General features: G+C 38.4%; 1 protein-coding gene across 1 annotated transcript in view; it reads right to left on the bottom strand.

Annotated features, from left to right (window-relative positions):
• Positions 1 to 11031, bottom strand: part of LOC107738621 (4-aminobutyrate aminotransferase, mitochondrial-like) — a 30686-nt gene extending 19655 nt beyond the window's left edge. The window contains exons 1-3 of the mRNA XM_016550396.1: positions 10744 to 11031; positions 4861 to 5009; positions 1522 to 1619 (exon numbers count right to left, since the gene is read on the bottom strand). Of these exons, the coding sequence (XP_016405882.1) occupies positions 1522 to 1619; positions 4861 to 4930 (168 nt within the window). The 5' untranslated portion in view covers positions 4931 to 5009; positions 10744 to 11031. The remainder of the gene's footprint in view (positions 1 to 1521; positions 1620 to 4860; positions 5010 to 10743) is intronic.
• Positions 11032 to 12136: the final 1105 nt, after the last annotated feature.

The raw sequence follows: 12136 nt of genomic DNA, 5'->3' as shown, positions 1-12136 counted from the left end.
CCCCCCTTAGTTACTGTTGCTCACTCGGACAAACAAACGGAGTTGCTCACTGTCTTACAATGACAGCTGTCAGTGAAAACCTTCTTTCGAGGTGTTTCTGATAAATTTGGGACACAGATGGACCTACAAGAGGGACTTAAATATGCCATGGAGGGATATATCGGTGCGTTCCAAACGGGATATATCGCCCTCCGAAGGGCACTTCGGAGTGAAAACAATCATGGCCGCCATATTGAAGGGTCGTTCCAAACTGAAAGTGCTCAAAACTGGCCACTTCAAAGGGCCCTTCGGAATGAAGGATTTCGGGCTCCCATGATCCTTTGCACTGATTCTTTGCATGATGACGGCGCCTCCGTGTGGGCACGTGAAGATGACGCAGAAGGGCACTTTGAAGAAACAGTTGTTTGGTCCCCTACACCCTTCTTCAACCCTTTGAAGCTCTCACTCTGGAGGGTAAACCCTTTGAAGGGATTAGAGCATAGGGATGAGCCCTTCCGAATGGAACGCAGGGTTCGACTCTCTCTCTTTCTCCGCCCAGAGCCCGCCCCACCCAAAAACTCTTTGGATCTAGACGATTCACATAAATGACATATTTTGATTCAAAACGGCGAATTTCGCCGAAAAGTGACTAGTTTGCAGGTATTCAAAGAGCCCTTCGGAATGAAGGATTTCGAAGGGTACAACTGATTGACACTTCGGGCTCCCATGATCCTTTGCACTGATTCTTTGCATGATGACGGCGCCTCCGTGTGGGCACGTGAAGATGACGCAGAAGGGCACTTTGAAGAAACAGTTGTTTGGTCCCCTACACCCTTCTTCAACCCTTTGAAGCTCTCACTCTGGAGGGTAAACCCTTTGAAGGGATTAGAGCATAGGGATGAGCCCTTCCGAATGGAACGCAGGGTCAATCTATTCAAATGCATTTAGAATTATCATATAATTCAAGACATGGGGCAGAAAATGTATATATTTATATAGTTAATATCACATGAAAAGTGCCGTTTCTTTCTCCAAAACTATAGGTCATTTTATAAGTTCCTGTGGTGTGCAAAATTAATTTTAAAATGAGTCTGAAAATATAAATATAAAATAACGAACAACATTAAGTAATTTAATAATAATACACTTGTGTATAGTAATTATATTGTACTCTTTCTCTCTCTATCGTCTGTTCCTGTTTCCATTGACACCGCGAACCATGCAACTTCTTTTTTTATTTGATTTTTATAATCTTTTAAAGATGTATTATATAAAATAGGACGCTGCGCTACGGCTAAAATTAGCGCTTCCTCCATTTTTGAATTTCTGTACAGAGAGGTCACGCAGTGACGTATCGATCTTCTACCTATCACACATCTTCACGTGATGCGAATTTGCAGGTCAGAGTGGATGTAAGTACATAGTAGTTAAGGCCACTTAATATAAAGTGGGACCAAAAAAAAAGTTATATCCTACAGAGACATATCACACAGCAATCTAGTGATAAATCTCATGATAAGTGTAAAAATGCTGAGATTGTACCTGAGACTTTGGACCTGGCACAGCGGTTTTCATGGATGGGGCATCATATTCAAACTCTGAAACCGTCTTTGTGGCAGTTTTGCTGACATATCTGGAACCTAATGCAAAATAAATGAATAAATGCATAAAAGACTACATATTTTTAATAATTTTGTTCACTATTATTATGCAGTACATTGTCCCCATAATGACTTAACATGCTGGATAAAATATTGTTTCTTCCAAAATAAGCTCTCATTACAAAAATGGCAATCCTATTATGAGAAAAAATAATTCATATCACATTTAACTGAAATCATATATCATTTTACTACTTTGATTTGAGCAGATGTTACAATTTAGTCCATGTCCCCGACTAAATTCAAACCAACATGGTTACTTGAGAGTTTTGTTTTAATGACTCATTTCTTGCTGATCTGTAAATGATCCAATCTGGTGCCCTTTTATAAATATTTGTCTTAAAATTACAACACAAGAAGCATATTCACTTTTTAAAAAGGTACATAGCTCAGTAGGTATTTTTTCAGTTCCTCTTGAATTATGAAAGGTTGAGTCAGTTTCAGTAAAGATAACTTCCTTAAAATGCTTAGCAATGCATTTTAGATGTTTGACATCTCAAAATAATTAACCAACTGAACTCTGTAAGACCTTTTGTACTTTTGCAGTATTTTTGAACAGTGGCCGACGAATACATCTAAATAGACACACAATGCCTTTTATAGCCACATTTGAAGAGTAGTAAGCTCTTGAGGGGCTCTGTAAGTTTACAGAAGTGAATGGGAGCTACTGATTAATGATGGACGCTGGCAGGATTGAATCAGTGTGATCAGTGTGACCAGCCACTGAAGGACACGACACGCATAGACTTCTCTACGAATGCAGAATTCACTAACCAAAGCTGGACAGAACCAGATCCCAGTAACTCATTTACATGGTTAAGAAACTTTGAACTGTGTCCCTCTTGACATTTGGCTCCATAACCAGGGCTCGAAATTAACTTTTTTACTTGGTAGCACTGGTGATCCCAACTTCAAAAAGTTAGGAGCACAAGCAAAAATTTAGGAGCACCCACCAAAAATTAAGGAATACCAAATCTGCAACAGCTGGCAACATCCTGACGATTAAAAGCTTCAATAATCGAACCTGACCCTGAATTCTTTGCCATACACTTGTCCCAGCATTTCTTGTTAGTGATGCAGTGATCTTGATTTTTCATGGCTGTTTCCAATTGCCGAAGTATTACAAGGAATTGGTCCAATTCCGATTGCTGTTTTTTTTTCATATTTATTTTTTAAGCAAGAGACAAGAAAGAATGAAAATATGAGTACATGAACAAGATGTTTATTTTCTCTATGTGCTTCTAAAGTGCTTCAATGGCGTTACAGAAGTCGTCGGCAGCGCTGCACAGGACTTGCTCGAGAAGGATTTTACATTTTGTTTTTGACCACAAAAACAACAATTTCACCAAAGAAGTCTGTTTTTGGTTGTGAGGGAAAGATAACCTTATTCAGCTTCCCAAAGAACACAGCGTTAAGGATTTATTTATGTCGATGTCACAGCTTGCAGACAATCACTACATAAAAACTCTTTAGCTCTGCCCACGACACACCTCCAGGAGTTTGACTGTTTTCAGAGAGAAACGTAAAGCTGTTTTTTTCTTCTATAAATCTGATAAAACTAAAGACTCTTCAGAGATATGAAGGATGCAATGCAACTCTATAGGTACTCAAGATTAACATGATTGGCAGAAACTGTGTGTGTTATGTCCCCTTTAAATTAGATTGCATAGTTTGAAATCTGAAGCAAAAACAGAATGTTCTGACTTTAGCTTTGTGAAATGATGCTACATACAACATTTCTGCACGAAACAAAAAGAGCAGACGGGCTGAATCAGAATGCAAATTCACTTTCTGACAGCAAGTGGCCCTTACGCCCCATTCACACGGGGCGTCGGCGTCAACGCCTCTCGTTTACTTTGAATGGAGTGACGTCAAGCGTTGCCGAAATTAATTGTGGGTCTGTCGTGTCGCGTTGGGTCCGTTGCTCACGGCAGAAGTTGAAAACTTTTCAACTTTTCAAGCGCCAACGCAGGCGTCAGCCAATCAGATATTATGCAAATGCCCTGGTGCAGACGCTAGTCAATCGCGTTCATGCAACACCAGAAAACTAATGTGATTGGCTGTTGTCACTATGACGGTCGCGTCAGCACCAAGCTTCAGAAACGCCCTCCATCAAGCGTCGACGCTGACGCCCCGTGTGAATGTACCGTTATTGGACAGCAGTTGATGCAGTGTATCCTTGGTTACTGCTTTAAAGGAGTAGTTCACTTCCAGAATGAAAATTCAGTCATCATTTACTCACCCTCCACTTGTTCCAAACCTGTATGAGTTGATGAGTTGATGGGCACCATTGACTTCCATAGTAGGAAAAAAAAATACTATGGAAGTCAATGGTGCCCATCAACTAGTAAACTGAGTAAATGATGACAGAATTTTCATTCTGGAAGTGAACGAGTCCTTTAAACGCTTCTGCTTATAAAACACCATTTTAATAGGCACTATAGGGAGGTAAGATATAGAAAATATCATGTAAAATTTTCTGAAGACAGTCAGAAAGATACTCTGCCTGCTATAGTATTTTTTCCTCTTTGCGTCTGTCCTTCAGCATCTCTGGTCTCCATTAATGGCCATTTATAGGCTTTGTAATATTTCCACACAAATTACATTTTGGAAAATGATTGCAATGCCATTTGTGCAAATCCGGAACAAACATTGTCTGAAATAAAACAAAAGCCATTTGGAGCAAAAACATGCCGGTTCCAATAAAGATTCCTGTCTCGTGATGATGGAGAGCAGTTGAGTGATTGACAGCTAATATTAACCAGTCTAACATCTGCATTAAAGTTAAGAATTTAAGGATGAAGTTTGATTGGTTATGTAACATTGGATAGATCGGCGGACTGGTCACTGTATCAACTCACAGCAGGCACATACTGTGCAGTAATTAGCGAAGGTTTCGTAGAGAAATGAAAATAGGTCGCACCACAACAATTGTTTGCTCCCAAATATATTTTGAGGTCGCACAGATTACATTTTTGGAGCATTTCCGAGCCCTGATAACCACACATCATTATAATTTTAAAGGAAGTGTCTCACTTCCCCAAGCTGAGCATGCAGTTGCATCACTTCGATAAAGTCTCTGTGACAACTGCAGCTCTTTTTGAGGGTCACTGGCAGGTTGAGAACATTATAGTCTCTGTTCTCTATCCGACAGGGAAATTAAACAAACTTTTAAGACTGGAGGGTATCTTAGTCCTCCATCTCTCTGTGGTATTTTTACCTGGAGCGGCGAGACGCAGGTTTTGCTGAAGGGAGATGGCCAGCTGGCGGGTCAGGAGTGAGGAAGCCATGTGTAGCCAGCTCACTGAGACCGAGACGAAGAGTAAGAGAGAGAAAGAGAGAGCACACAGCACCTGCCTTTCACTTCACCTGAGGAAAGACAAAGAGAGAGATACAGGTTACAGGGAGTGGGGAGCCGATAAGGGTTATGGAAATGTCACAGTCAAAGACGTTCTGGTAGATAATACAATCTCCAGGTCATGATATTTACAATCTTATGCAACATTAGATCTTTAGGAAAAAAAATTTTTTACTCTCTTTTATTATTATTATTATTATTTTATTTTAATTTTTTAAAAGAATATGGAGAATGTAAATTACTAATCTTGACCAATATTATGGACTTAATTTACAAAAAAATTTAATTGTTAAAATTATAATATATAATTAAAACTGAGTAAACAAATGAAATACTATATATAATACCAATAATATTTTATATAAATAATACAATATATAAAGTAAATAATAATATAAACATAAAAGAAAAATAATACACACACACACACACTTTTAATTGTTTTTGAATTTTATATTATAACATAATACAAATTACTTAGATGATTTTTATAAAATGCTACAAAAATAAATAGTAAATTAATAAAAAAATAATGAATTAAAGACTAAAAATATATATATAAATGACAATATATCATCTATACAATATATCATCTAGAAATTTGCCATTGGTAGGAAAAACAGATAGTCCTGTCCCAAACTGGATGAAATAATGTACACTGGCCTGGTTGGGATGCTCAAACAATCTGAGCAATGTTCAGAAAGCACCACGCAGTCACTGTGTTCACAATATTCAGTGAAATCAACCTACAAACAGCTTGTCTCTACAAATAGCTGTCTCTGCATATTCATTTGGGACGGAAGGAAGTATTTTAAAATCACCATTTATGCCTTTGTGCTCAAAAAAAGAAAAGAAAAAAGAACTGATTAACTACTTGATGGGAGCAAATCTTACAGTCTGTAAAGTGACAGTACTGGGATCAGGTTTCAGTACCACAGACAGTTCCCTCTTTCCCTGAGCAGCAGGTTCAGCCATGCCCATCAATCCTGTCCTACTCCAGTGGCCCTGACAGTCGGCCCTCACGCCACTTAATTAAGGCACGGTTGATTGGTGTTAATTACAACATGGCTTCTACGCATACTGGCCCTCAGATCATCTTTATGCACTGCGGAACCATCACAGTCGTTTTTTTTGGGATGGAGAGTCTTGTGAGGACAAGGCTGGGGGCAGCAGACAAGTGACTAACGCTGTGACTTTCAAGTACCATTAAACCTTCCCAACAGGCACAGGGTTCAGGGAACCCGAGCTCACTCAGTCACACTTTAGTGCTAAGATTAATTGGGACGAATAGTCCTGCCTAAGGGAAAAGCCAATGCCCCCAGCATATTATCAGCCCTCATAATGAGTGAGCATATGCTTAGGAAAGGAGCAGCATGGTGACGGTATGCAATTATTATGCACTAAATGTTCTTGACTGAAATAAACACCGTTTTGTTTTTTTTAATCAATATTGTTCCTCCTTAGTTTAAATGTCATGGCGTATGTTTCCATCAAAGTCTGGACATTGGAAAGCTGAGAATCTTATGTCTTACGTGTTTGCTTGTTCAAAGGAATCAATTCAGAGGGAAGAACTAGCTGCCCACTGGACATCGGAGCAGACCCACGGCATCTTTATTCATGTGCGGGAGAGGAGAAGCAGAAAGTGCATCTCTCATGTGCTCCAGATCTGAGGAACATTACGCAATCAAAGCAGCAGAAGCAAGAAAAATCCAGACGCTCCGTCTCTCAGAAGCACCCCAACCAGACGGCTCATCAACCAGATAGAACTGGTTCTGAAAATATGTGTTACACAAGCCCGTTGTCATGCGCCTGTGAGGATGCAGCAAGCAAAATGGGTTAAACTAATTTAACGGCCGGGGGGGCTGACAACTTGACTGATGGAGCTGATTTTCCTTTCTCAATTGAAAGGGAAAAATAAATTGATCAATTTCTTAATTTAAAAAAATCACATGTAATTTTATGCAAATTTATAAAATCATTTTTCTGTGACATATTTAACACAGCTGGCCAACACAGATGTGGATTTGTCGAAATTGCAAGAATGGTTTGCGAAAAAATTTAAGTCATAAAAATTGTGCTTTGATTGTCCAACTTAAGAGTGTGTTTATGAATTTTTATGGAACATCATATACATTATAGCTGTATTTCAAGTAATGTCTAGCAATTAAAAAAAAGCCTAACTTGGCAAAAGCAAATAAAGTGAAGCAAATGAAAGTCATAAATGTTTCAACAATAAAAAGTAAATCTGAACAACTGGCTGACCAAATCAAAAAAATAATTATTATTGATCCCTGATGATAATATAAGAGAGGACTGTACAGGCAATGAAAACACTGGAAATCCACAACCACCTTCAAGGTCCATCAAAAACATTACATGAGCTTTCATTGCTTATTTTCAGCATAAAAATCAAACCAACACATCACATTTGATTCAAGCTCAGCTAATCAATATTCATCAGGGGTCTCCGTGTGGTCACTGTGCTGCGGGACCATTTCAAAGCCAACAATAGCTGCCTGTGCTGGATTACACAACTCTGAGCCGCCACCAATCCCCCTGCTCCTCTTCCTCTCAGCTCAGAGTGTGAACTAAAGCCAGCAGTCCACGAGAGCAATGAGCAACAGCACCAACCGCAGAGCCATTTTTTAAATGCTAATTTTCTGGTGTTACATAACACGGCCCTGTGAGCGGCTCCTCTCGATAAAGGAGCTAGATAACATCAGTAGAAGTAAGCAACAAGACAGAATACATCCTCAATACAAACATATGAAGCTCATTTTCAAACTTCAGAGATGTGATTAACTAATCTTTCACTGATCGTAATTAAAAATAAAACAAACAGTAGAACCGATTTTGGTTTGTGCTTGTGAAATCATTATCATAATCCCGATCAGATATTTAGCACCAAATGAACTTTGATCATTGGCTATAGTGATAACATTGAGCTCACTAAAGACACTGAGCTGTCAGTGGAGGATGTGAGCATGGTTCGTTGCGCATAATGCTCATCTCTAACCCTGATAAAGCCTACTGGTAAACCTCATTACACCAATTCCCATCTGCATGATTTAAACAGCGTATTAGGACATGCAGAAGTCATTCTTTGCTACATTTTCTCATATGAATATGAGTGGATTCAAACCACTCGTGCTTTTCCCAATCTATTTCATTAAAAACATAATCTAGATGAATCAGGAACCCTACACTGAATATGAAAGTGCAATAAAAAGATGAATATAAGGAGTCAGTCAAAATCTGAGAGGTTATGTAGTTGAAATAGGCATTAAAGACTGTCTTTAATTAGTCTCCGAAGTAATGGTACAAGAAAAAAAGGGACATTCAGGTGGATTGAAGAGGTAAAACCTCTCCAAACTGATAAATACTGCAAGACAGTTGCCAAGGGAACCAGCTGAGGAAAACAATTGTACTACTAGCTGACTTTCTTGTCTGGATGACAGATCAACTTCTGCAGGGAAAACTGTGGTGCTATTAAAAGAATAAATCCTAGTTAAAAAAGCAAAAGGCCATGACTTATGCATGCCTATAAATACCTCAATAATAAGAAATCCACAGATGATTCATTTAAAACATGACATAGACAGTATTGCAGGGTTAATCACAAATGCATCTGGAAAATTGGACAAAGATATGTGATTCTCACCATCAGATGGGTAGATGCTATGAATAACAGCAAAACTACTTTGTCAGAAGTAAACATTAGTCACCGTCTTTGTCTGTACATGTACACTGTCATCCTAAATGTGCCTTCTAAAAACATAAAGCATTCCTGCAAACCTGCTCCACAATTCAATGACTAAGCAGGTGTTTTGTCTGTCAAACATTGCGCTGTAAATCTTCTGTATACTGTTAAAACAGTGTAATTTTTACAGAAAAATACTAAAATGCTACACTTGTGTAACGCTAACTTGTTAATTGATATGGTGAAAACTGTGAATGGTAAACAATGCATTATTATATTTTACTGTAAATTAATGTTTTTGGGAAGTAAAAGTTATGATTTATGGTAAAGACAGTAAACAGACAGTCACAGAAGTCCCTGCATGACACAACACACATGATTAAAGATTATATAAATTATTTTATTTCTTATCAGATATTTTTTTATACCATTTTAAGGTAAAATAACATTATATATATTCTGTAATACCAAAAGTACTGTCACAGTATTCTGTCAACGACAGCTACCTTTTTTTTTTTTTTACTGTAAAATAAATTTATATTTTTGACAGGATAAATCACCCTTTAGCAGTATTCAATGTGCAATTCAAGGACATTATTGCAGGAGAGAGAACAAACAAAACTGGCCTTTTGAGTTTCAGAGAAACAGGCTTCTTTTAAAAGTCATAGAGAGTTCAGTATTATATAGACGATACAGACTGAACGGTAAATATTGAACTGATGTATAAATAATCATCACTAGTGTCAGAAACAGACACCCGTAGCAAAATGTACAAATATCTATGCTCTATTTCTTTAAGTTTTAAAGTGTGTGTACAAAATTTACTTTGGTAACCATGGTTTCTGCCAAAAACACAGTATTTGTGTATATCTGTGTGTGTGTGTGTGTGTGTGTGTGTGTGTGTGTAATAAAGTATAAATCTAACAGCATTTTGAGGTTTATGCTTAAAACAAGAAAAATAAAAAAATAACTGAAAACAAGGCTTAGTATCTTATGCAATTTTGTTTCTAGAGAAAATCTATCTTTTTTTAAATTGCAAAACAGGGCTGCGTTCAGCCCCGACAAAACGTTGCAAAACGTTTTTTAAACAGAAACAGTGGTGCATTGAACACCCTATTCTGATGACCAAGAGTTGCAACTATGGCAGCTGAGAAGGCCATTCTTTGTGTTCTTTTTGAAGAATTTTCGGAGCCTGATGAAATCGGTATAAATATGTGTTTAATACTGCAAAATACGCTCGATGTTAGTCATTGCCCTTGCCATCCAGAACTTTACTTGGACCCATTGTGCGAGCTGTCTCTTTAATACCGCGTGGTTTATATACATGTTGCTGCTGATTGGGCTGACATTTTTGACACACCCACCAAACAAGAGAAAAGGTATCTCAAACCCTGTTGCACACCGTTTTTAGGAAACATGTTGTTCAACCTGGAAACCTTAGCAAAACGTTGCGCACCGGTTTGAGCTTGAACGTGCCCCAGGGCAAAAATATGCAGTTATTTACCCACTTGCTAATGCCTAAGAAAGAAATAAACAGAACATGATAAAACAAAACAAAGCGTCAATACATTATGAGAAGCAATAACATAATGCATTTAAATGACAGGTGGCTAATGTTGTTTTTCCTCAGTATCAGTCTCAGAGCAAAGGAAAACACACACGAAAAACTTGCAGCACACAAAGCAGCTGGTGCAACTGAGAAGCAACATTATCCGGTTCCGACTGGATCTGACCTGTCAAACGGATCCGAGAGCGAGACGTACGGAGGGTATCGAATCGATGCAGCAGGGCACTTCTACTGTCTCATAACACTGCAATGTTTCATAAGAAACGCGTCCATTACGAAACACGCTAGCTACTGCATTAATGCACACCGAAGCGTTCATGCAGCGATGCCTCTATTGCACAATAAACTTATGATTATGAATGACTAAATCAAACTGCATGCTTATGCTCTGTGCTCTGCGGTGAGAGCGCTGCTGCATCTCTTTCGCTACACTGTTCGCTGCTGCTGTAATGATACTTAAAGACATTTTAAGACTCACCTTTGTGCCTTTTTGCTGTACAGGAGGTGAAATCTAGCAGGTTCTTGGCGGAAGGACGAAAAAGAAAGAGAAGAGCGCAGGAGTGAGGAACACAGACAGACTTTAAAACATCATTTGAAGGCTGGCCTTTTTCGCGAGAGGAGGGTTTTGCTGGGGGATCCGCCGACTCCAGCCAATAAAGAGAGACTTGCAGCTCCCGGAAATGTCAGATGCCTTGCACCGAGCACAGCTGTGTGCTGTCAGCACTGCATATTTCCCATAATGTAATCGCAGCTCCAGTCTAGTAGTCGGGGTTTTGATTCATCTCAGTGACTCGAATCTTTTGAATCAAGGACGCTGTTCGCCAGAAAGATTCGTTCACTTTTTAATTCGCTGTCCCTTTCTACATCTTTATGCCTGTAGGTGACGTTATGAGGGAGTTATTCGTTCAACCGATTCCTTACAAAACAGACCGAACCTATATAAATGTGCATGTCTGCAAATGTACTTTGTGGCTTGCGTATCAAAATCGCACAAATTATTGCCAAGTAGTTTTTCCACTCTGTGTTGTCAATTACTGAGCATTACTTTTATCAAGCTATAATGTTTGAGGGAAGCGCGTTTCTTTATTCGTGAGTCTTTGCAGCACGTGTGTTTTCAAATTGATGAAGATGTTTTCTTAATTTGCAGGCGTTTTTTCTATCAACACGCAGGATTCTGATGACAGCGACTCAGAGGTGGAGTTTGGACCTTCCCACAAGGTACGCCTATGGCCCTATGGTTTCCGCCATGCGGAAAACACGGATGGAATTGCGGAATCCAGTCAACGGAATTTACTGTATAATGCGGAATGTCACAGAATTTGTCAAAGTTTGGATGAATTAATCCAAGGAAGGTCATTACACTTAAATCGTTATATGGACTAGTATCTGTAAATATTAAGCCGCAAAAAGGCTATTTAAATATAAATCCTGCATGTTCTGTGTCTGTCTGAATCATAGTCTATGGTCTGAATGAATGTCACGCGGTTTTGTTTACAAAGTAGTTTTTATTCATTCAAATAATTAGACATATTAAAACACAGAATTTGGTAACAATAAACAAGGTGAAAAAAATATTCATAAGACCCTAAACATGTAATTTTTGTTTAAACTTTTAATAGATTTGATGTTGAATTGTATACGTTTCATTATTTAATTAGATGTGCTTTTGATTAATACAATTTAATTTAACCATTTAAAAAGGAGTCCAGAAAAATTTAAATAAACAATAAAAATTGTGTGGACTCCGGTGCAGGGGAAGACAAAAATGTCTCGGATTTAGCGATTGAGGTGTTTTGTTGTTGGATGTAATAATGAACATAGCAGTCCTCATTTACTCCCGACATCTGAGCCGCTGAAGATGCAGTGGATTA

Source organism: Sinocyclocheilus rhinocerous, unplaced genomic scaffold (genome assembly GCF_001515625.1).
Source record: "Sinocyclocheilus rhinocerous isolate Xijiao unplaced genomic scaffold, SAMN03320098_v1.1 scaffold1155, whole genome shotgun sequence".
In the NCBI taxonomy this organism is placed as follows: domain Eukaryota; kingdom Metazoa; phylum Chordata; class Actinopteri; order Cypriniformes; family Cyprinidae; genus Sinocyclocheilus; species Sinocyclocheilus rhinocerous.
Note: the sequence above shows the minus strand (reverse complement) of the source record. Positions and strands in the feature narration are given on the sequence as shown.